This window comes from Carassius gibelio, chromosome B3, assembly GCF_023724105.1.
Source record: "Carassius gibelio isolate Cgi1373 ecotype wild population from Czech Republic chromosome B3, carGib1.2-hapl.c, whole genome shotgun sequence".
Lineage (NCBI taxonomy): Eukaryota > Metazoa > Chordata > Actinopteri > Cypriniformes > Cyprinidae > Carassius > Carassius gibelio.
In genome coordinates, this window is record NC_068398.1 from 26,458,174 (window position 1) to 26,485,454 (window position 27,281).

At 36.6% G+C, this 27,281-nt stretch overlaps 1 protein-coding gene across 1 annotated transcript in view; it reads left to right on the forward strand.

The window, feature by feature from the left end:
* Positions 1 to 18,554: 18,554 nt before the first annotated feature.
* The window catches only part of LOC127953954 (protein shisa-9-like), a 68,493-nt gene continuing 59,766 nt past the window's right edge, over positions 18,555 to 27,281 (forward strand). Inside the window, exons 1-2 of the mRNA XM_052553344.1 lie at positions 18,555 to 18,827; positions 20,281 to 21,456. Coding sequence (XP_052409304.1) covers positions 20,912 to 21,456 — 545 coding nt within the window. The 5' untranslated portion in view covers positions 18,555 to 18,827; positions 20,281 to 20,911. The remainder of the gene's footprint in view (positions 18,828 to 20,280; positions 21,457 to 27,281) is intronic.

Here is a 27,281-nt window from a genome sequence, read left to right on the forward strand (position 1 = left end):
AATGCAAGGTCTTCCCTGAAAGAGACGTCTGGATGGGAGCATATGTTGTTATTTAACTTGGATACACCTTTCAGCATTGATGGTGCCTTTCCAGATGTGTAAGCTGCCCATGCCACACGCACTCATGCAACCCCATACCATCAGAGATGCAGGCTTCTGAACTGAGCGCTGATAACAACTTGGGTTGTCCTTGTCCTCTTTAGTCCAGATGACATGGCATCCAAGTTTTACAAAAAGAACTTCAAATTTTGATTCGTCTGACCACAGAACAGCTTTACACTTTCCACAGTCCATTTAAAATGAGCCTTGGCCCAGAGGAAACGCCTGCGCTTCTGGATCATGTTTAGATATGGCTTCTTTTTTGACCTACAGAGTTTTAGCCGGCAACGGCAAATGGCACGGTGTATTGTGTTCACCAACAACGTTTTCGGGAAGTATTCCTGAGCCCATGTTGTGATTTCCATTACAGTAGCGTTCCTGTATGTGATGCAGTGACGTCTAAGGTCCAAAAGATCACAGGCATCCAGTATGGTTTTCTGGCCTTGACCCTTACACACAGAGATTGTTCCAGATTCTCTGAATCTTTGGATGATATTATGCACTGTAGATGATGATAACTCCAAACTCTTTGCAATTTTTCTCTGAGAAACTTCTGATATTGCTCCACTATTTTTCACCTCAGTATTGGGGGAATTGGTGATCCTCTGCCCATCTTGACTTCTGAGAGGCACTTCCACTCTGAGAGGCTCTTTTTTATACCCAATCATGTTGCCAATTGACCTAATGAATTGCAAATTGGTCCTCCAGTGGTTCCCTATATGTACATTTAACTTTTCCGGCCTCTTATTGCTACCTGTCCCAACTTTTTTGGAATGTGTAGCTCTCATGAAATCCAAAATGAGCCGATATTTGGCATGACATTTCAAAATGTATCTCTTTCAACATTTGATATATAATGTACATTCTGTTGTGAATAAAATATAAGTTTATGAGATTTGTAAATTATTCCATTCCTTTTTTACTCACAACTTGTACAATGTCCTAACTTTTCTGGAATCGGGTTTGTGTCTACCTATCTATAAATGAAATAATTCCAAAGTTCTGTCATGAAACTCAAACTCAATCTGACATAATGACATCACAGCTGATGGTTCTTTTCGTATCAGCAGCAAATGAGCTGCTGCTCAACATTCCAATACTTGGCTAGTGGTTGCTGTAGCAGTTGCAGCACGCTTCAGAAACCCTCCACCTTCCCCAGCTCCACCTGTATAGATCTGCTACATGGTGATTCATGTGTTCTCTGGGGGTGTGTAGCAGATCTATTCCACCAAGACCAAACACATTAACATTGTCATGTACAGTACATTACTATGCTAATCACTTAAAGAGTTGTCACGGCAAAACTATATATATAACTCGATATTCATTTAACAATAAATTATTTTACTTAACTATTTTAAATCAGCAGCATCAGGATTGGTTGTTAGTAAAAACAAATGAACCATTCTTGTTAACTGGGTTTGTTGAATATATTCTTTTGGGTAACATCACTGACAGCAGACATGCCAGCAGTAAACATAGACACACAGTGATGCAATTCCACCTAGTTTATCAGTCTAACAAAAAAAAAAAAAAAAAGTATTCTATCAGGACCTGACTGTGCCAGCACCTACTTTCTGTGTTGTGTGTGTGTGTGTGCTAGCACAGCAGCCAGACAGAAACTGAATGAGCTGAAAATAGCTGTGCTCCTGTTAGTGTTAAGAATACCTGCCTCTTTCGCAGATGAGTATGTGTGCATGTGCAATTTTTAAGAAGTGAAATTTCCCTGTTCTCTAATCACCAGTGAAGTAAAATAAATTAACAATGCTGACTTAAGTGATACATGCTGGATGGAGAGTGCGGCTTGGAGAAGAAGGGCTGAGAAATGTTAAATTCTCAGGTTGCTAAAATAATGAAGCTAAGACTGAATTTGTCTTTCAAGACAGGCTGTCAATGTGTCAGGAATGTGTGTTCTGTGTGTAAGTGTGGCTGATGAAAACCAGGCTTTTTGAGTTCTGGGGATTGATAAGCAGAGAGTTTGTGAATTTTCAGAAGATGCTGCAGTCAAGCTTTCATTGAAATCCAGCGTGTTGCGAGCAGTCGCAGTGTTTGTAATGTGGGTCAGTAGCTTTGGAAGTGGTGGCACTTTTGTGATAAACGCCTGAGAGTCCACTGTCAAAAAATGGCTAATACACACCGAATTTATCTGGGCCAGCCCAGTGGTGGAGACAGTGACCCTTAAACAAAGAAATAAAATGAGTTTGACTGCTGTTTAGTTTGGCGATGTGGGTTCCAAAAGAGGAAATGCCTTTTGCATGGTTTTATTTATCCGTCGTCGTCATCTGGTAAAGCCTCATAAAACACTGAAGAACAAATGTGGAGGAAATAATAAGGAATCGAAGACACTCAAAAATGACTCACAGAGAGAAACGGATGTTTACATGTTCTAATGTGAGAGGTTTTCTCCTCCGCAAACCTCGTACACTGATATTACAGTGTGCTGGGTGTTTGCTAACAGATTGCTATGTGATTGCTACACTACTGTAAAAAAATGTTGATTCAACTTATTGTTTTTCTCAATCGCTTTGACACAATACTCGAAACGTCAAAACTTACATGTCTGCAAAATACCCGAAAGATTTTGTTCATGCTTTAAAACCTAGTTATTGTGTCAATGACTTGGCCAATGCAAATAAATATAAAAGTGCTTTTGTCATCATTTGAGCTTCACTGGTCAAAATGCTTAGATATGCACATTTCATTTCATGCACCTTTTAATTTTGTTAATTTCATATTTGTTATATGCAATTTAATATCTGATTTGTTATATGCAATTAGTTTTTTCTAATTTTTTGTTCACAGACTGCTTTCTGTACTGTTCAATAATGTCAGTTTTGTGTGTATCACACTGAGCATTTTAGATACAGGTTTCAAAAAATGAATTGGTAAAAGCCAGTACTGTAGCACACAAGAATAAAATGAACAGTTATATTTATACAGTACACTTATTTTTGTTGAAATATGTTACATGTAAACTGAAAATTCACCATTGCTTATTACTTTTTACACACTCTATTGTCTTCCTCTTACACCAACACCACCACACATACTTATTGCTCACCACAACAAGCAACTGTGAATTTTCAGTTTACATGTAACACATTTCTACAGGTACAGTAAATGCACCGTTCAAAAATATTTATACAGTATTGCTGTAGTTGCTGCTGTGATGTTCCTCCGGTAGTAATTGTGCAAACTCACAAAATTGTGATTCCTGTTTTATTACAAAGGGCTAAAAAAATTCTGGAAACTTTAAATGTTTCTGAAAATGTACAATTTACCATACATTTTCCACCCCTTTGCAACTGTAATGGCAAACCATTTGCCAAGACATTAATACCAGTCCATATCAGATATTTATGGAATATAACATTATACAGATATATACAGACAGATTTTGTGTCCTTAAAGTGTTAAGTTTAATCAACTTGAAATGTGAAGCTGACTAAACTTAAATTTTTAAGGTAGCATAAACACTTACTTTTTAAAGTTGAAAAAAGATAGATAGATAGATAGATAGATAGATAGATAGATAGATAGATAGATAGATAGATAGATAGATAGATAGATAGATAGATAGATAGATAGCTTTGTGTGGTCTTTGAGTCTGAGCTCTTTCTGAAGCCTTCAAATACTGGCAGTGTAGCGGGTTTTCTGGTTTAGACTTGGATTCTTTCTTCAAACGTCAAACTTAATCTCAAACAACACATTCAGCAGGCCAAAAGAGAGAAAGAGATAGATAGACTGCGAGCAGGCTGAGGTGTGCGCTTGTGTGTGTGTAGGCAGGACTCAAGGAGCTAGAAGAGAAAATAACAGGATCTGAATGGACACTAAAGAGATCACGGAGAAACTGAATCTCAAATGTGGGGTGTTCGCTCCTCTGCTTGCTTTTGGCGAGTTTCCTGCAGACAGATTCAGCCTGATCCAGACAGACGAGTGGAGCTCAAAAAGCACACAAAAATCAGACACTCTTTTCTAGCTAGAAATAATTTGTTTGTTCGGCAGCCAGTCAGAACATATGCGGATTGTAATTTTAGACCAACCAAGTTTTCACTGTGGGCGGAGCCACTAGTGTCAAGCTGCAGTAAGAGAAAACTATTAAGGGATTGACAAAAATCTTTAGTATAGGTTACAGTCTAACACAGCTGACCGGAATAAATCCATTTGAATGCAGCTGCATCTCAGTTGTCCTTGTTCTCAGTTGTGTATGACCTGTGTTTTCAGAATCGCTGGCGGGAAATTATGCTGTAAGAAAAGTGAGCTTTGAGCACATTAACACTGGCTAACACGCCTGCCTGCAGATAAAAACTGTGCATCTGTAGGAGCTGACTGTGTATCACTTATGACATACTGTGTAATAGAACTTATCAGGCTGTGAAACTGTTGCTAACCACTGCTGCAATGGATACAGTTTGTCACAGGAATAAAGAATTATCATTGAAAGCAATTATTTTCATTTTCTTTGTGCACAAAAGTATTCTCTTTATAAAAATTAAGGTTGAACCACTGATGTCACATAGACCATTTGACTGATTTTACACCACCTTTCTGTGCCTTGAACGTGTGTTGCTATCTAGTCAGGGACAGAAAGCTCTTGGATTTCATCCAAAATATCTTAATTTGTGTTCTGAAGATGAACAAAGGATTTACGAGATTGGAACGACACGAGAGTGAGAAATTAATGACAGCATTTTTATTTTGGGGGGAACTATCTCTTTAAGGACCATTGACACAATTTGCATTGTGACAATAGTTTTAACACACACACACACACACACACACACACACACATACACACACACACACATGCATATACTTGTGGGAATTACATAAAAGCAGTATGCATTGATTACAGTAACGATAATTTGTCTTGGAATGTTTTCATGATATTTACTCCATCAGCTACAAAAGACTGAATGTTACAGCTTAAAGAAAAAAAAGAAAGAAAAAGAAAAATAATTATATGAATGTTTTCATGTTTTACTTACTGTTTTGTCAATGATGTTGTTTTATAAAGGAAACGTTTTGGTTTCTTTTACTCAAGTCTGTAATTCCTGGACTAACAGTCATATGCTTAATATCAGACCTCAAGTATCTTTTTTGTTTCTTTCGATCTTTCTCTTCGATCTTCTTTCCTCTCATCCACTATATCTGAATCTAACACATCTTAGTCTTTGATTTAAATGATCTGATCTAAATATTTAGTCTTGCAAAAAAAACCTTCGCCATGTCTGACGTTTTTTTTTAAAATACGCCAGTGAAAGTATCTTGAAGCACGTCTTTCTTGTTTTATAAAACATTTAAATCCTAATACAACATTAAAGACGTGTTGCCATTCCTCAGGCTATGATAAGGTCTCTGCAATTCCTACTGAGATGAGCTGAAACTTAGAGCAACCTCAGTGAAGCCTAATAGCTCCTCTTCCAAAAACAGATCTTCTGCAGAGCTGCTTGATGCTGTTTTATGGTTGAAAACACAAGCGTTTCACACTGAACAGGAAACAGCCATTGTGCACGTAATCGCGTTGATGCAGGGTTCATCTGAATCAAATCCAAAATCATTCAGCATAGCATATTTACTTGAGCTGCCAATTTAACATGTGCAATTAATGATACAAAAACATGATTAAAAATAAAGCAATTAATAAAGCAAACATTATATTGACTTCAAAAGCTACATTTTGTAATATCTCCCCAAAGATTCACTCATAAGACACAATGATGTTATGGTACTGAATTATGTTTATTTTGAGGGCTGATATTTCCAGAAAAACAGGTCTTATCATGGATTTATTATTATTATTATTATTAATTGAAAGTAATATTTCCAAACCTCAAATGTTAGCAAGTATAGTCTGTGTCATACAGCACAAGCACACTTAAAGCCAATCTTTAAATCTCAGATGTGCAGTGCAAGCATGCTATGCTACTATGAATGTGTCCTATCAGCACTACACAGATGCATTACTGTCTAGTGTGATTGACTGCTTTAGGTGTTTTCCTGTTCGTGCTGTATTTTTATCCATTTCAGCTAATCTTCTTACTAGAAGTGCACTGTAAATATATATATAGTATATACGTTATAGGTGAGGTTAAATTTACCCATATAAAACTAAGACAACAGGATTGATGTAACAATATATAGAGGTGCACACCTCCCAAATGACACACTGACTACGAGCCAAGATGATGCCCAACAACACTGCTTATATGTTATCTGCAATATACGCACTACATGACCTTCTCCTGCCAGCGGATCAGATGCATGACCCACAGCTGCCAAGATTGGTTGTCATCTGGGAAAATGTAAGTTTCCATCAAGCTGCTCTTGAATTGGTTCATCGACCACAATACATGGATTTTTCTGTCCATTTTATTTATATACACTGTCTCTATTTATTATTGCATTGCACTGGATTTAGAACAGAATATCTGTGATTCAGATAAAACTAACACACCAGGGTGGGCAAAGTTCAGATTGATGAATTGGTCCATTTTTAAATATTAAGTTAAGTTAAAACTGAATTACACTGGATATGCTCCGAAGAACACAGGTAATGCATTCTGGGAAATGAAGTGTTCTTAAGATGAAAAGAGAATTTCTTAAATACAATTAAATATATAAGCCAAACTAATTTCTTTAGGTTGCTTTTTAAATATCCGTCCATCCATCTCTCTGAAAGCCCTAACTAAAAAAGTCAAATTTTTACAAAATATTTTCTCAAAACGTTTAAACATGAATTTGTCAAGCCAACATTAAGTGTGTCTTCACAAAATTCTATCCTCTAATAAAAAAAAAAAGGACTAGAAATGTTCATATATTTTTAATATTTACGAAATATTTTGTATTAAATTGAAATAATTGTAATAATATTTCATATGATAAAAATATTCAAATTGGAGTTCTGCGTCCTGTTCGCTATCCCACATTAATGAACTGAATTGAACTTGCATTCTCAAGTAATTTTTTAAACGTTATACATGGAAAGGTTGACCTAACAATATGGCTGACCTTGCTGGTCAAGCTAGTTAAAAAGAAGACAAAAACATACATTGCTGAATAACTCATACAAATCCTTATACTCCACCAGTAAAGTGAAGTAACTTAAGCCAAACATGTCCAATACAAATTGGCACTAAAACAAATAACAGCAGGCACTAAAACAAATAAAAGGCTGCAAATTACAGAGCCCGATCAGAAAGAACAGATCCAGAGGAAACACACACAGCACGACAACAGCAGCAGAAAGGAAATAAAAGCTGTATTTTGGGAGCAATGTTATTTATGCTATAATAAGCGAGAGTCACAGAGAAAGAGAGAGAGAGAGAGAAAGAGAGAGAGAGAGACTATCTAATTGCACATTAACAGAAGCCGAAACAGTAAATCTTTGGGGACGTTACCATGACTGTCAGTCTCTTTGCCGCTTTTCAACCATAATTAATTCAGGCTTCTGTTACTAATTAATTTGGCTGAGCTAATTAAACAAAAGAGGCACCTTGGGTTCCTATCTTTCCTTCCCTCCTTCCTTTTCTCCTCTGTCCTCTGCCATTGCTCGGCTTTTTTCCCTGGGATTTTCTGTCAGCAGGACAATTCTACCAAAAAAGCCTTAAAAATTTGCCCTCTTCATCATACTGATGTTATATCATTTCCTGTATTATGCATGTTTGCCTTTATATGTTATCTAAGCTCTAAGTAAAGTACTTCTGATGAAGAAAAATTTAATATTTCATCTAACAGTACATTATAGAAATGGTTATACTAAATATTTAGACATAATGAAGACACCATCTATGTATATTTCAGGATCATCTTGGTTTACCGCAACAAAACTGATGTTGAGAGTGGTGCAGTATAAATGAAAACACCTAGACCTCAACTTTAATTATCAGTGGATGATAAAAAAGAGGTTGGCATCTCAATAAGCTGAGCAATGACTCTCACATGACTCTCCAGTTGTAACAAGAAGCAGGTGAACAGCATCATCCTACATCCTTCTGCTTTTTGAAGAGAAAGAAGCACTTTTCTGCTCTGAAGAGCCGTCTAGACAAGCACCAGATCACCCGCAGAGAGCATGCACACAAAGGGAAAAGCCTCTAGGTGTAGCATTCCTCTACTTTACCTGTTATTTTTCTTGCTACAGTTTGTGTAGAAAGATGTCTTGCATGCATCACCATAGCACTCTTTGGCAGCAGCATGTCAAGTATAGAAAAAGACAGTAAGATTATGTGGAGGTCATCTCCTTCTGGATGGATGAAAAGCAAGGATTAGCATGAAATTTAGTAAATATGCACAAACATATTCTCCTATCCCATCTTATTATGCACTTCAACTAAAAAATAGAAAATGCTTGCATTTATCCACAAAAAGGGATTATAAAACAATCTATCGAAAAACTTTTTTGATTCTTTATTAGTTTATAAATGCATATTAACCTTTTTGTACTGTTCAAAAAGCAGTTATCTTAGTTTCGTTTATATTTTTTATTTAGATTTAATCCTTATATTTTCTGTTTTCACTTTAATATTATAATAATTTTCTTTTTCCATTTTTATGTGTTTATTTTATGTGTTTTTATATACAGTGTAAAAAAATTATATAGTGCTTATATAATATTATATAATATAGTTATAGATTTTTATTTATTTGTTGTTACAAGTAGGGTGTGTATGCTAAACGTAAGACAAAGAGCTTGAGGAGGATCGGGATCAAATGAGGAGTTTACTGATACAGACAATATACACTTACAATACAATATCAGGTTAACATACAAATAACAGCATTAACAAATACAATCACAGATGAGGAACAACTGAACAGACCAGGTATTTAAACACACAGGAGGTAATGAGGGAACTGGAGACAGGTGGGGAATAATCAATTAACAAAACAAGAACAGGAAGAAGACCAAATAAGGAAACAGAAAGTTCATTAACGTAACATTTGTATTAGTTTATTTAGTTTTACGTATTTTTGGTAATTCAAGAGAAAGGATTCAGGAACTAGCTGAAATAAAACATTAATATTAATAATAATACAACTTTTATTTCATTTCAGTTAATTTATTTCAAGTAGCAAAAATGTGTGTGTGGGGGAGGAGGTTTAGTTTCTGTACGCATGTATGTATTTATTTATGTTTTAGTTTTGATTAACTAAAATATCCTTGGCAAGGACTGGACTTTGGGATGCATAGTGCATACAGTCCATCAAGCCCCGGCCCAGAATTCACCGCTCCAAATGGGTGCTTTTATTAGGGGTTAATGTCCATTGTCTAAATGCATAGGGATGTCAGATGCAATAGCTGGAGGAAAATGGGATTGTAAAAGAATTGGGTTCCTGTGTGACTGGTCCAGCTTTCTGGTACTGCTAAACCCTCTACTACTAGAAAAACATATCAGAGACTCAGTGAGGTCTAATAGTTTCACAACTTGTAAATTCCAAAGCATAGTTCAGGTCTACTTTGGATCTCATGCTGCGATACTGGCAAGGTCACATCATGCCCATAGTGAAGAAAAAGACCTTATGGCCTGCATGGGCCACCTGCCACCTTTTAGAGATTAAGGCATAAAATGAAGCCACACTAATGCTAAGTATCTGCTCACCTGTTCACCTTAAGTGTTGTGATGGTGGTGAACATCTGTTGAGTCTCTGAGGGACCTTTGCAAGGCTGGAGAGAAAAGGAAACCAATTCTGTCTTATATAGAGTATTACACTGATTATCACAATGTTCACAAAATGTAACAGTATTTTAACAACATTGTAGATATTGATGACAGTCAGTTTGTGTGAGCAAATCTTAAGATATAATCTTGTGAGGTCTTCACAGTGCGTGCCAGAGCTTCTTTCTTCGAGCAACAACAAACAGTGCAAAATCACCAGGATCGATTCGGGAACAAATGACTCAGCTGATTCTTTTTAATGAGTCAATGAGTTAATGAAGACTCACACTGTCTCTTTTAATAAATGCTAAAACACTGCTGTGTTGTTATATACCATATTTAAACTTATATAAAAATAAGTAAAAAAAAAAAAATATATATATATATATATAAACATGCAGAAATACTGTATTCTTACAAAACAGAGTGAAAAAAATATATAGGACACAATTTGCAGCATGTAATGTTAATTAAACCACTTTTGAACAACCATCTTTGTCTAGCAGTTCTCTCATTTGTCTCTTAAATGTTTAATCCCTCTGTCTTAAATAATCTGCACTTAGTTTAATTTTGTTTCACATTCTTGAACACTGTGTGAATCTGAACAGAAGGCGCACTGACCCAGAAATGATGACAGCAACAAACATCACTGTTATATTGTTTTCTAACTGTTTATATTGGCAGATGTTTGAGAGCTCTGTGATTGATATAGCAACAAAGCGGGTTCAATGATTTCTATAGTTTGTTTGGAGATTTGGTTACTCTATATTGTTAAACAGCACTAAGCGGATCAAGCAAGGTTGTTCTGGCCCCCAGGGGCCTCTGGTAACTATGGTGATGTGCTTAATTGATGAATTGATTGCCTTGATTAATGGAGAGCAAGAGCAAAGACAGACGCTCGATGCTGTTGAGCTCTCACTACAACAGAGCGACGGCCGAGGAATCATGTGGGATGAGCACCTTCATGAATGTAAAGTGATGTAGGCCTGCTTCATAGCACTCTTGTTATGTCAACCTGTCAACTTGTGTTAACCTTGCAATTCATTTTAAAGACACGTTGCTGATTGCATTTCAGGCTCTGTTTTCAATTTTTGACTGCTTTGCTGGTCAGCCGTAATGAATACGCTTATTTAGTTGCTTCTTTGTCAGTTCAAAAATGACATTTTTTATAATTATGCTGTAACACTTTACAGTAACGTCTTTGTGAATATTAGCTAACTTGTCAACATTAGTCAACTACATAAATTTACAGTGTAACAATGAACAAAAAAAACAAACTCCTGTTAATTAATGAACGCACTGTGAAACAAAAAGCTGTGTGTTTATAAGAAATAAACCCATCTTTATCTATCTGTAATCTTGAATATCTCCTACAGTGAAAAAAAAAGAAGTCTGATTCAGGAGAGAAATATGCACAGATCAAGCACTGTTTACAAGTAAAAACAAAACCCCTCTAAACAAAATGTTTGATGTGAGAGGAAATCAAGAAGTGTTATCATGGATTATGTATTGTGTTTGGGCCAGAAGTGATTGTTCAAACTTAAAATGCCTTAATTATGGATTAAATATGGATTATTGTAATTTTAATATCGACTGACTGCTGTTAACAAATATAATCTTATTGTAAAGTGTTACCAAACAAGTTTAAAATGGATAAGAAACAATCTGACAATGTAAAAAAAACAAAAACAAAAAAAACCATACATTTATATCAGATAAGCCAACAATATTAAATAGCTTGGCTGTGATGATAATGGGCTCAGAAGTACAATTTAAGTATAACATTAATATGATCTTAAATTTAACTGAACATATATCATTAAGTTTATCTATGTAACACTTTGCCATATATTGGACATTTTAGTAGCTCTTCAGCATGAAACTGATCTCACACACACACACACACACACACACACACACACACACACACACACACACACACACATGTTTGTTTTTGTGAAAGTGGGGATATCCAATAGGCGTAATGGTTTTTATACTGTACAAACTGTATATTCTATCGCCATTCACCAACCCTACCCCTAACCCTAACCCTCACAGGAAACTTTGTGCATTTTTACTTTCTCAAAAAAACTCATTCTGTATGATTTATAAGCGTTTTGAAAAATGGGCACATGGCTTATGTCCTCATAAGTCACCCTCTCCTTGTAATACCTGTGTCATACCCATGTCATTATACAGAGTTGTGTCCTGATATGTCACAAAAACATGCCCCCCCCCCCACACACACGTCAATCAATTCAAAATGATTTTTTTTTCTTTCACTTTTCTTCCCTATTTTAACCCTTGGATTTTCATGTTTAATTTAGTCAACACTGACCGTGCCAATGTCTCTCTTTTCTCTTCTTCTGTCAAATAATGCATATAATTCAGCTTCCTTCCTTTCCTTTCTTTATTTTCATCATTGGAGGGCATTAACTCTGCGCAGCTGCTTTCCAGCTGCACGTCATTATGTCTGCCACAGCTGTTGACACCTAAATCACGGCAGAAGGAAGGTGCTACAAATGTACTCCTTTTTTAAGTGTGTAAATATGACTTAATCAGTCGCCCTCCACATGTTCTCTCTCTCTCTTCTGCCGTGTCCCTGATCTCCAGGTAATCTAGGTACTAAAATAGAGCTCATAATTTCAAAATAAGACAGACTTAAACAGCCTCTGACAGCCATTTCCAGCCTCTTCTCCCAAGATGCTTTGCTTCACAAGTAAATGGCTTCTATCTGACATTTACTGCCATTTACTCCCCTGTATGAAATAGGAACGGGTCGATCTCTCTTCATGAACCAGTGACAACCGCAGCAAGAAATAAACCTTGTTTTTGAAACCAAAGACAGGAAATAGGTCCCTCTCAGAGCCTGACAAACAATCCGGAGATTCAACCTAGTTTAACGAGTCTCTGCCCAAAATAAAAAAAGTGTTATTTACAAATATATCCACAAATATTAGTATGCTACAGAAGTGTGCTGTCTTCATGCGTAAATGTGATCAAATAAATGGCTTTTTTGATGTTTTTATGTGTATGCAGCATTATCTCTCATAAAACAAGAGCAATATCATCTTTAATGGCCATGCTACAGCGCCGTAAGATGTTTTTCTTCTTGTCTTCTTGTTTCTAGGTCACGGTTTCATTGGTTGTTGCTATTCCAGCTATTAGGAAGTAAGAATATCATAAAGGATTTGATACTTCCCGCTGACACGGAAATGTCTCTCACTATGAGTTAAGAGCTCCTTTTCCCCTTCCTCTCTAGCTCCTCTACCTCTGTCGCATCTGAAATGTGAGCTGTAATTTCATTCGTGAGTGTGAGCGGATCTCAAGGATGAGGATTCACCTCCTGTGAATTTTTCAGTTTTGCTGTGAGTTAAAGGTGTTCAAAGATCTGGGTCAGTACGTTTTTTTTTAAAGAGATGAATATTTTATTCGGCAAGGGTGCACTAAATTGAACAAAAGTGACAGTGAAGACATTGATAATGTTACAAAATATTCCTATTTCATATCATGTTCTTCTTTTTATTCATCCCAAAATCATGTTTTCCAAGAAAATGTGAAGCAGCACAACTGTTTTCAACACTGATAATAATAGAAATACTTCTGGAGCAGCAATTTTCTTAGAAAGAACAAGTAATAAAAGAAAGACTGGAGTAATGATGGTGAAAATGAATTTTTATTATTGTATTTTAAATACATTAAAATAGAAAAGTGGTTTGAAATTCTAATATTTCACAATACTACTGTTTTACCATTAAATAAATGCAGCTATGATGAGCATAGGTGGCAAGGTTTTAAGTGTCAAATGCAGTTATATTTCTCTCTCTTTCTGACCTTTACAATTAAACGGTCTGTGGAAGCTGGGCCTTTAAGATGTCTGTGTAAACACCTTCCTTACATGTGTAATGACTAATAGAGCTTAGCTGTGTGCTGATTAAAAAAGTAGATTAGGTAGGTAAATAAAGTATGTTATTAATTATAAAAGTAAATTAGTAAAAAGGTCAGTTTTGATTCAAAGCTGACTTTAAGGACAGGGCTTTAGCCCCATTCGTTCAAGAGTGAAATGCCCCGAACACAACGTGACTTCCCTTTTCCTTCAAAGGCAAAAAAATCAATCCTGTGGGCCTGGGAAAGAACAGGGGGAAAAAAGAAGACAAAACATAGTGGAATAGATGTTTTGAGCTCTTTTTGTTTTCTAACCTCAAACTACTCTCAAACTGCACAATGTAACTTGCATATTAATGCATACAAAAGCAATCAGCTGCAGCAGCAAAGCACCTAAACCTCCTGACAAATGTGTGCTTTTGTTTCAAAATCTTAGTAATTACTCTGTAAAATACAAGTTAATTACAAAGCAATGCTTGGGCTTACAATATCTCATGCCAATTTTGCTACTATTTTCCATTTTGTATGACCCAGTGATGGATGGATTTGTATGATTTTGTGATTCACTTCATTCAAATTTATACAAAATCGCAAAATTAGAAACAGCTTTATGTCTCTCTTTAACCCCAAATACAAGTTATTCAGGAGTCTAATATAAGAATTACACATATTTCTGTCCTTCCTTACTGGCTTTTAAAAAGCTACACTTGCTATTTTAATAATGAGTAAGACTGTCTTACATAAATATTTGAATGATCTTAATAAATTAAAAGGCTGATCAGAGACCCACGGAGCAGAAAGTTTCCATGAAAGTTCATCCGTCTCTGTTTATCAGATGATGAAGGTGAGAAAAGAATAGAAGTGAGTCAGAGAAAAATAGGATGAGTACATCAGGCTAGAAAGAAAGAGTGATGGGGAATAGAGGTATAAAGTGATTGGGGAGTTGAGCTGATGGAAATGGAGGGATCGGGAGAGAGAGATGAGCTCGTCTGAAGAAGAGAGAGAGAGAGAGAGAGAGAGAGAGAGAGAGAGAGAGAAAGAGGGAGGAGTTTGATTGCAGAGACATTTTCCACCCTCTTTCTCTCAGTCTCTCCATCTATCCATCCATCTCATGCACTTACTCTCTGCCAGAGGAAGATCTGGGGAAAAACAAACATGAGGGATTATATGTCACGGAAACACACACGCATGAACACAAATCAAAACAAACACACCGAAAAGAGTTTTCCTGACGGAGAAGAAGAAGGAAATGGATGCAGAAATTATGCATAACGGGGAAGATCTGAAATATGCAAAGCTGCCAAGGACAACAAGTGAACAGACACATACAGCTTCCCTGATTCAGTTAAAGAGTTAGAAAGTCTTTTTTAAGCTTTGCAAAAATATATTTTCCAAGGATCAATGAGAAAAAAAAAATAGGACAGGGCTTGATTTTATGCATCAGACATTGATTAGATTGTAAAAGTGAGTGTACTGTAGCGAAATGAATGAGGGGAGGGGCTAAAAACGAGAGGTCTTCTGAATAGGAAAACCATTTAATTGGAAGAGCAAAAGTTGAAAGTTTAAAATATGCATTTATGAATGTAAATAGGGTTAACTTTGATTTCATGTTGAACTAATCTGAATGAACTGGGCTTTCAACTGCCTGCAACAACACATGGCTGATGCAAATACATAACATATACACATCATAAAACATAGACTGAATGTGGGTCATCCTTTACTCAGACATAAATAAGTGAATATCTGTGTCTGCATTAGGATGCACAAAACATGTTATCAGCTCACATATTTGTCATTATTATTTTTTAATCTGTTAAACTTTTTTAAAATAAATTTGTTATATTGCCTGATATTGTTTCTGCCTATTAAAAAAGATTTAGTATTTTTTGCCATCATCTAGTACTAATTAAAAGGGACAGATGAATATGTCAATGAAATTATGCCATAATTATTATATTTAATACTAGCCTAGGGATTCCCTTTAGCAGTGTGTTTTATTTGGCAAGGAAATATATATATATATATATATATATATATATATATATATATATATATATATATATATATAATATTAACCATAACATATAATAATTGTTGATGTATCTGTATCCAAAAAGTAGTAACTGGTTTATAGGCTAGCATTGTTACCAACATAAACCTTGTTTTATGAAACTAGTCAATGTAAATAAATGTTATAATTATAGGCGTATCACAAGTTAAGGCAAAACACAGTTTGAAAGATGTTTAAATAATCTACTTGGAATAAAAAAATGTCATTTTTCTTTAACATTAAATGCCAGTAAAACCTCTTTCTTGGACCTTGAGAATTCAGATCCTTGCTGAGATGAACCGAACAGACAGATAAACACAAAGCAAATGAGTACATGGGATTATCCAACACTCTCAGAAATAAAGGTACAAAAGCTTTCACTGGGGCTATACCTTTGCAGAAGGTACACTTTTGTATCTACTGGGTTCTAATATGTCCACTTTAAGTACTAATATGTACCTTTATTTCTGAGAGTGAAGGCGACTTGCCTCCATTTAGAAGAGAAATGGCACGATCAAGCCGGAGAGAGAGAGAGTATCTGAAATGATTAAGGGTAAGTTTCCCCAGACCTGAACGCTCATTGCCCCTTATTTCTCCCACGAGACCTCTGGACTCATCCGCTCCTTCCCTGTGGTGCTGAGAACCGCTGCTGTGCCAGAGCAATAATTCATAAACACAGAACCAGAAAGGAGATTGATTTTGAGCACAAAGATGCTATGGGAAGAGAAGGAAATAGAAAAATGCATGAGAATCAATGGTGAAATGACCTATGGTGAATTGAAGGCCATGGGTTCAGTTCAGATAGAACACCTTGAAAACACTGTAAAAATGACAACGTAAATATGGAAAAATAAGTGATCAAAACCAGTAAACACTGGATTGCGTGAGATGATTCTGAGAGGATTGCCCCAGCTTCAAAATCCCTTTCTGCCGTTGGCTGCGGCCTGTTTTCTGAAACATCAGTGCTGTAGAGCAGCCCGTTTAAATGAGTCAGAAATATTTAAAAGCAATCAGAGCTCACAGAGCCACCGGCAACCAAAACACTCAGTGAAAACATTATCATATATGCAAATGATTCTTTCTTTCTTGCTCTGTTCTTGTTGTTCTTTACTTGACCTCGTTTATTTTCTTTCTCTGCTGCTTTTTATCCGACTCTCAGTGGGTGAATCTTACGAAAGCTGTTGGGAAAGCGTGCAACAGTTTGTTGCATTGTGACAATATTTTCATGACAGTTAAGCACATTTAAACCCCGCCTCCCCAGCTGTCAGCAGCAGCTCAGACTTATTTTTGCGAAACCGGAAATATGTTGCTCTCGGTACATTTCACGGCACTTTTCAGGTGACACATCCACAAGAGGTGCTATAAGCAATATCTTTGTTTTCTATATTGCAATTTTCTGGGCTTTTTAAATAGCCTATGGTAATGAAAAAATTTGCATTCTGCAAAACAATGTTGTGATTGTAGCATGTTTTTCACACAAGTGCAACGTCGTACCAGATGAGGTACCGAGCAAGTTTACTTCATCAGAAAAGCCATACATTTAGAGCTGGTAAAGTGATGCAAATGTCAAAATGTATTACAAATATTCATTGCGCAAAGAATCTGGCAAAAATAAGTCTTTATCAATACTTTGCCCCTGTAATCACAATATGAAATTGTGTAGGCTGACTTTATAGACACTCCTCCTTTTTAATGTATTTTATTATTCATTTATAAACAAAAATTGTAGTTGTAATTTATGTATTATTCTGCTTGGTATTTTATTTTATGGAAATTCCAGTGATAATATTGCAGAATTTTAATTGCTGAATTTGTGGCAAATGGATCTGTTATCTGTGCTTTATTCTGTGTAGAAAACAGGTAAAGACATTTAAAAACAATTATGTATTGCATTTTGTATTAGTATGGATGTACTTATACAAATAGTACTAATAGTAAGTATTTTATTTTACATTATAATGAATATTGGGAGGAATGCATTTAGTTATCATGAAAACTGTCACAATGCAAAAATATATTGATATATCTACGGTACTTAAAACTTATATATCTTATATAAATAAAAAAGCTAATACATTCTGGCATTTTTTCACAAACTACAGCAACTCGAGTAAGTTCGAGTTCAAACATGCAATACATATATATTCTAAATGGCTAATTAAAAACATATGCAATTTGATTTTTTTTTCTTTTGTGGTATGAATTTTTCAACAATATTCTACATTCATCAAATATTCTATATTTTTCCTGAGATTTATCCAAATATTTTCGCTTTTCCAAGATAAGATCTATCATTTCCCTAAACCCTAGAATTCACTCTCTCCTCAGTCCATATTTCTGGATTCACTCTTCAGTCGTTCCTTCCTCTCCATGATCCCTCCGTTCTGTTAATCCCCTGCTGCTTCCTGCCCATCATCTCAGCCAAACCCCAAAAGAGCGCTGTACATGTGCCACACACACTCACACACACAGATTTGCGACCTGCTGTCTCAGTAAACACTGCTGCAGTCATCTGTTGAACCACAGGATTTGGTTTTCGCAGATAGAAAGAGAAAAACGCAATAGATAATTGACACACAAAAAATGATAGCAGGTTGTGGAGACAGCAGGTAAACATAAGGCAAAGTGGAGGCAGAAACAGAGGGAAACGACAGGACTATTTTTGAACAGTGAGAACAAAACATGGGACAAAACAAAGGAGGGAGAAGGTGTCAGTGACAGAGAGAGAAAGGGAGAGGGGGGCGAGTCAGCAAACGAAATGCGCTCATTCGCTCACGAGACAAACTGAGTGAGAGAGAGAGAGAGGGAGAGAGAGAGAAAGAGAGGGAGCGTGAGCCACTATCATTCGTTCCTGACTCCACACGGGAACACACCATCCCTGGAACACGGAATCTGGCTGGGAGCGGAGAAACGGGAATGCACTGGGACGAAAAAAACTGAGGAGAATAAATATTACCTGCCATCTGTTGGTCTTCCTCACTCATCTGTCATCCACTGTCACTTTCTTTTTGTCTTTTTCTGAGGAGAACTTCTTCAGAGCCTCCAGTGAAAACACATACATATAGAGATATATCTATAACAATCCTATACATATATCAATATACAGTATGCCTGTTTTCATAAACAGCGTATGGGTAAGCAGACGGATTCAGATTCTACGCTTCAGAAGCATTTCCTCCACTGTAGGAAGCTGATCTGTTGCATTCTGAGACGTGTGCATCTGCACCACGCGTCCACATGGAGAGAGACAGACACAGAGAGGGAGCTTAGATAGGTGCTTTGGGAGCTGGATTAGATGTGCTGTTCTGTCTTTTCATGAATGTGCGTATGTGTGCATGTTCGTTTTGTGTTTTCTGTATGTGAAAAACCAAAGGGGCTGTAATGATGAGACCTCTTTCTTTCTTTCTGTGTGTGTGTGAGAGAGAGTGTGTGGTAGATGACAGATAGCCGAACTGAGAAGAAGAGGCCCCAAAGAAGCCAGAACCAGAGACAAATGTGTTGATGTTGTTCAGAGGTTGCTCTTTTATTGCTCAGGAGACATCTCACGTTGGTTTCTTGGAGTAGCAACTTTGTGTCAGATGTTTCTCCTGAAATTTCTTTGGAGAAAGGAACAGAAGCTAAACTAATACTGTGCATAGCGCAGCTCATTTAGATTTCGATCAAATTGAGTTTGAGTTCATACTAAAATAGCAGACTTTGGTGTCTTGGTCAAAACAGAGGATAGTTTGAGGCAACGTTTAGATCTGTGTTGAACCTCTCCTCAAGAGAAGCACCCATTTTAACTGGAGACTGTGGTCTAGAAGAAAGAATGGAGATGTTAGAGAGATCTTGTTTGTGATTTCTCTTTCCTGTGGGGTCTGCGAGTAGGCTTGTCAGCGAGAGAGAAGCAGAGAGCGTGTGTGAACGAGAGAGAATATCTGATCAAAACAGCTGCATGATTACACACAGAACAGAGTTCAGCAGATCAGATCAGATCAGACCTGTTAGTTCGAAAAGAAGTGGGCTAAGAAGAGTTGTGTTCTGGTTATGTTTTGGCTTCCGATAAAGAGCAATCGAGTGGAAAAATACAATCTGCAATGTTGCTCATTCTGATCTAAGATTAACACACGCATCTTTAAAAGGTCCAACACGTTGCATTTATACCAAAATATTTGATCTTTAAAGTGTCCATGTTACGTATATTCGAATTATGTCAAAATAATGAAATTATCAATATATTTCATAAGCATATATTATTTTACTGTGCTATGATTACAATCATTAATCATTATATATAATTAATATTTTACCTATCTATCTATCTATCTATCTATCTATCTATCTATCTATCTATCTATCTATCTATCTATCTATCTATCTATCTATCTATCTATCTATCTATCTATCTATCTATCTATCGACAGTATATATTGCAATTAACATTTATTTATTCAGAACTGTCAGCAAAAATATTTGGGTGGCAATGCATGGAATATATTTTGACCCAAAAGCATATAGTTATAGTTTACATTTATATATTCAGATAGCATAATCTTTTTTGGACTGAAAAGGGGAGTTTATGACAGTATGTTTGGTGTTTTGTCACAGGGGACAGAACGGAGCTGAAGGAAGACACGTTGACTGTGAAAACAAAAGCGTCAGGAGGACTAAAGAACAACAGATATTCATTTGAGAGAACAGTACAGTGTAAAACACTGAGAATGACTTGTGGAATACCTCCGAACTGTAGCGTGAGGCATCTCTTCCTCTCTGGCATCACGCAGTGTTCAGTTGGACAAAGATCACGTATATGGCTTGATTCCAACAGTGTCATCTCTTCAGGCTTCTGAACCGGAATTCTACTAAGTGCTGTTTTTTTATGTTTTTTTTCTCGGGCCTCGAAACAGTTTGTCTCAAGGTTAGATCTTTGAAACTGGAGTCTCTCCAAAGGGGAGGAATCTCGCTCGCTCTCGCTCTCTCTTTCCCTGTAGTGATGACAAAGAAGAGCACGTTGTGTGCTGAAGTGGCGTGGAAAGCTCTCCGTCTCATTCCCTGATGAGGGCTGCATTCCCTGTATCAGCTTGTCGTTTAGGAGCCGGACGCCAAGTCAGCATCAAACCTGCTCTAAACTTGAACTCTTTGCTCTTGGTTCTCATTAACTAAACTCTGTTGGTTTAATTGTACCCAGTGACGCTGTTGCACTCTTGGATACGCATTGTGGGATTACTCAAACAGGATCATGGCTGCCTCACACCTGTTTCTGAATGTGTTGACTGCCGTTTTAATGTTGAGCTACATTTCTTACAGTCAAAAATCCAACACCGCCAGCACAGGTGAACAAGCCACAAATCGGACGGCTGCTCCGTCTGGTGCGCCGGAGGTCACACTCGCGACCCCCGGGTCAGACGCAGAGGAAACCCCGTTGGCTGGCAGCCGCTGTTGGGGTTACTATGATGTAATGGGCCAGTGGGATCCTCCGTTTAATTGTAATGCAGGAATCTACCTGTTCTGCTGTGGCTCCTGCTACTACCGATTTTGCTGCCAGTTCAAGGTTCACAGTCTGGACCAGACGTCTTGTTCCAATTACGACACGCCGGTGTGGGCCAACACAGGCAAGCCGGCGGCTCCAGTGACCGATGTCCAGGAGGAACCGGATCGAGACCGCACTCACATGATCGTCTACATAATATGCGGAGTGGTGGCCATCATGGTGCTGGTTGGGATCTTCACCAAACTGGGCCTGGAAAAAAGTCAAGGAGGACAGACGGACATGACAAACTCCAGGTGAGTGGGAGTTCATTCGATTCTCAGAGACGTCTCATTTAAGTATCAACTTTGCATTAGATTTTGCTTCTCATAATTCCTGAAGAGACATTTGACATTCAGTAAATGTATGGAACTGTTAAGATAAAGCCTTTTGGTCTGAGTTTTTATAGTAGTCTTTTGCATCTTGGCAGATCTGAGCAATGTTTGAGTTTTCTTCAGAAATTGTAGAAGAAACACATGTGAGAGGCTTTTTCTCAGCAGAAAAATCTGCCAAGTAGGAGACTTAGAGTTAGACCAAAGTCTCTATTTGTTTGTCTGTATTTGCAGACTAGCTCTGTACAACCATAGGAGAAACATTTTGAGTTCCACAAAGATTTTTTTTAAGTTACGTTTTTTATTTTATTTTTTACATTCATTTGGTTCCATGAAGAACCATAAGAGCTGTTTCTTGTTGGCTTGTAGGAGGTTCTGCAGATTACTGAACAGTTCTTGACAGTAAGAAATGGTTCTTTTAGGAAATATTTGCTGAAATGTTCTTTGGGGAACGGTTCTTCTATGGCATTGCTGTGAAACCCCAATGTGGAACGTTTATTCTTTAGAAAACTATATGTTTTGAAGAACTCAGAATCCAATCTAAAGAATTTATAATGTAACATAATTTAATTTTTACCTAAAAAAAATCATAGGCTAAATCTTGCTCAAGCTCCAGCTTGTTTTTTAAGAACTTATATAGAACATTATATTATTACTGATGAGACAAAAGATGAATATTAAGGTGTTGCAAAGAACCAACGAAGACTTAAAGTGGGGACCAAACAACTGAGACCACTAGTGTAAAAGCTACTATATGATTACAGATTACATTGTTAGAATAACAAGTAGAAACAATATCTTAGTACTTTGTATATTCTTTATTGATAGGCGTTCTCGAGCTCATATGTTCCCCAGCATCATTCAAGACAACCCTAAGAGTATATTTGTGCTCCAGTGGAAGAAAGAGCATCTGACCATCTGTACAAAGAGCCACATAAGTGTCACAAATTTGCTTATTTGATTAGTAACCTAGAAATAGTGCTAAATCTGATATAATTCAGATTTTTTAAAATAGAAACTTTAATTGTATCACACATTTCAAAATCCAAAAGTTTTCTGTGCGGGTTCAGGCTTCTGCTTCCTACTGTATTTCTAAGATCATACATTCATGTTGATTTCGCAAAGCTTGGCTTTTGTTTGAGTGGAACTGTACAGTACGAGCTGCTATCAGTTTAAAAGAAGAAGCACAATGAAACATTTATATTTTTGGTACTCCTCTACCATGTGTTCTGACTATATGACGTTTGTGGAAAAAAAGAAAGAAAAGGAAACTATTTTAATGCACTCAACACCATCATAATGTAAATAAAGTTGACACTTTGGTCTCTCTTCAGCACGGGGAAGCGTAGCGCTGTCCTCCGCGGCGGGAAGAGTGGGACGTCAGTCCAGCTATCTGTCTCTCATCCGTAATGTGGCGTGGCAGACAGACACCACCATGATTTAATGAGGGCTATTGATAAGAGCTGGAAGCATGCCATGCCCGAGATAGAAAGCGCGCGCGAGAGAGAACGAATGATAGATTATCCGTCTGATGCTGATTTTAGCGGGTGGATAAAAACAAATCTTTTATGCTTTGTGAAGCAATAATAATAAAAATCACATGGCAGAGATGCATTTCTAAATGTATTCAAATTGATAAGAGTTTCTGTTGATAAAAATAGGTTTGAGATGCACACAATGACAAAGGCAGTGTTAGAAGGGCAAGCTAGTGAAGTGTATAGCCAGCTTTTTAATTTAACCCGATTTATCATAGGGAAGCTTAATGAGGCTCGATAAATGGGTGCCAAAAGCAGTGAATAGTTTGTGTTATAATGGCGCAACTAAACATATCCAGTGTCTGTTGGGATGAAACACAGAGGCACACTGAGGAGAGAAAGAGAGTGATTGTATTGACCAGCTCTGAGAAATCCAATGAGGCCAACATGACTGGATTCATCCAACACAAACATGGGCCAGTATAGAGACCAACGTGCTCTCACACACATACACAAAACCCATCCTATGCCAGTGACCTTATAAAATCACAGGGTCAGAACAGTGACTAATGACTGGTGAAATGTCTAGAAACCGAAATGGCATGCTTCATTTGAGTGTGCGGATGCATGTTGTGCGCACTGAGCAAACTGACCGTGCCGGCTTGAGACATTCAGGTTTTATGTTTTTATGCATAATCTGACCTTTCATAATTACCTTTGGTGTATTTGAAGGGTGTATTGCGTTTGAGTGCGCTTGCAAACTGTGTTCGCTGGTGTGGGTTTGTTTTTCATGTGTAAAATCAATTCAGTTCAGCATAAAATGAAATGCTTTTTTGCCACTACTCGAGTGATGGCTGGACTGTGCGAGTGCTCTGCTTTCTACTTACATTATTTTTATGTGCATGCTTGACACGTCTCTTGGTCAGACATACCAAGTTTTACTAAGACAAAGTTAGTAAACGGAGAGCCAGAGAGTCTTTTGGAGAGCATTTGTGTGCTTACGAAGTAAACATCGTACATCTGTGCTGAGTGCCTCTATTACATGATCATCCAGGCAATAATGGAAGTGGCTCTCTAATGTTTTTTTAATGTCTAAAATATGTGAACATGCAAATAAAGCTTCACATCGAGAGGCTGGGAGAAAAGAAAAAGAACAACAAGGACACAAGTAAGGGCAGTAACTTGTAAAGTTTTTAATGAGTGTGTCCTCAGTAAACACCAAGATGCCTGCTTTCTAATACATGCACCATGTTGCCAGGAGGTAGCAAATATTTAATAGAAAATTTTTGCTACCAGTGGGCTATGTTGCACTGCTTTCTTTTGAAGATGAACTTCCCTTTCAGCCTCCACGTCCTGGTCAAAATCTCTATTTCAGCCAGGTCAAAGAAAAGGGTTGAAGGTTTGTCTGCATGGTTAGCATGGTCCAGTTAACCCCTGGTGGTTGATCTCATAATTACACCATCTGGTTCTGAAGTGCGTCTTCTTCAATTCCAAAGTAACTGTGCATTCAAAAAAAAAAAAAAAAAAAAAAAAAAAATTGTGAGTGCCATATAAATCACAGATAATTCATTATATTATCATAATTATATGTTTTTACATTGGCCAATTTTTGGAGGACTCATAAAGCCTACTGTATCATTTGATACAAAAATGTCCAAGGCTATGTTATAAAAATGCTGAAAAACCTTTTTTAATAATGTAAAGTAAACAGAAAAATAAAAACATTTACTGGACTGAAGCAACTTAGGCTTACATGACTATCCATACATCAAATTTAAATTTTTAATCAAATGATTAAACTATGAATTTCAAATTTGATACATTAGACCTTTGAGGAATGCCGAACACAAAATAAATTATTTTTGAAGAATTTTGAAGAGCCAAACATTTGTTGGTCCCCACTGAAATCCAAAATAAAATCCAAAAATACATTGGAAGTCAATGGGGATTGATTAGCAGCATTCTTCAAAATATCTTCTTTTATGTTCAGTATACAAAAGAAACTCATACAGGTTTGGAACGACATGAGGGTGAGTAATTAATGACAAATTTTTAATTTTTGCGCGAACTATGAACTAAAGTCCCTTTAAATGTCATCTTGGTAAGACATATTGTTGGGAGATATTGAGCAACAACTTGTTAAAATGCATTTTATGTGTAAGTAGTCTTCTTTGAATCTCACTGATTACAAGCTTTAAAGAATTTAATCTTATTTTTTGGCCATATTAATATGATCAGCTGCACCAAATTGCATATTTTTGCCTAGTTCAGGCCTCCAAGCTTTTTCATTCTTGAGCTTGACCTTCTTATTTTCCCATATGAGCCATAAAAGTCTGATCTTTGATACAAAAAACACACATGCCAAATAAACTGTTCCATCTCAAAATTATGTATAGGGTTTATAGGGTTAATAGTCCTCCAAAATTAACATATGGATCTCTCATGTACAGTATATGTACATTTGAGGAGCTTGTGGTTCATCTTACGGATAAACCTCACCACAGATTCCTCTATCTCTGATTTCATAGAGTTTGTTTGCTAGTCTATATTCAGCTTTACTAGCCAGCAGACAGGGCCCACAGAATACAGTGGTGCCCCATTAAAAATGCATTACGACTTCTGATAGAGCTGATTCCCAAAGCTGGCCCTGGAACTATTAATGTGCCAGACAAACAAACTGAGCCCAACAGTGAGTCCACCAAGGCGAGCAGAAACCAGCGGGAGACGTCTCACAGGTCCTACTGTACAAACCTCATGAATAGCCTACACTGAAACCTGCTGCACTTCACTTAGCCACAGGTCAAAGACTCCCGGGTGTTTTTCACAGCTTCTCAAAAGGAAAGAAAATGCAGAAATTATGAGAACTGATGCAGAATGACTCTTGACACATTCGGCAGTTTAATGAGAATAAAAAAAAAATCTTTAAGTGCAAAAAAAAATTATTACGTATTTGCGTCCTCACAAAAGCTGTCAATAATGGTAAAATGTATGGAATTTGTAAATAAAAACAATTCTGAAGCCTTGATTCCTCTATTATTTGTAATGCTCAACATATTTCCACCTCCTGAGGATTTTGCTAATTACTCTGCCCATTCATAAATTTCCATCATCAACAAATCATGCATATGCTAATACATCTGTTTACCTTTTTTAGAAACTTTCTAGTAAACACATTTGTGTTGTTTTATTCCTAATAGGCCTAAACCTTCTTGTCCTCCATAACGTGCTAATTTATGTTGCTAACTAGTATCCCATTAGCTTACATTAATTGTTGGTGTAAAACTTAGTATCTCCTCGGGGCAGGCTAATTGTTAGCATAAAATGCTATGTTTTGTAGTTTTCCCCCTAGTTACACTTATTGTTAGCATGTTAACACTAACAAGTGGGTTATTGCAATGACATGTTTGGTTTTGAAATCCCACTCACTGCATACATTTAATGGTGAACAAAGTTGTCTTTACCAGTAATTAGCTTCCCATTTAACTGTAGCACAGCCTCATCAGTGTCATTGTGATATTGTTTCCTGCGTGAGAACATAGGTTGATTAGTCATTGTCTGTCTTGGAAAGCATTTCTAAAGAAAAAAATAAAATAGAATGTTATATATATATATATATATATATATATATATATATATATATATATATATATTTAGGTCTATATATGGAGGTGACCGGGGGGCTTGTTGTGACGCAAGGAAGTTGTCAGAAGCACTATATCTCAAGATTTTGAGTCAAAGGACCAATTACACAGGTCCAGTTATGTTTTCTATTTAACCAGTGACTTTGTGTGTTGGTTTGAAATATCTGTTGTAAAGTCATCTTAAAATCTATTCCATTATCATAAGATTTTTTTTTTTAATAATTCTATTACAGTACGTGTACGCACATGTACTTACAGTGTATTTATCTAAGAAAGTTCTGGTACTACAAGGTAACTACATGGGGTAGGGTTAGGTTTAGGGGTAGGTTCAGGGTTAGTACCTAGTTATTACATAGTTATTGTAATTACTATAATAAGTACATAGTATGTATATTGGGAACAGGACTGTAAAATAAAGTGCTACCAATAATTCTATTATAATCACATATAATATTAGATGAAAACCTTGAACTTAAAAATTTCATGAATAAATAAAATAAAAATAGCAAAGATTTCTTGCCCTGGAAACTAACTGAAATAAGTTAATGAATAAATAATTACTAAAACTGAAATACAAATAGATTAAACATTAATAGTAATATTTTAAAAAAGACAACAAGCCCACAAAATTACA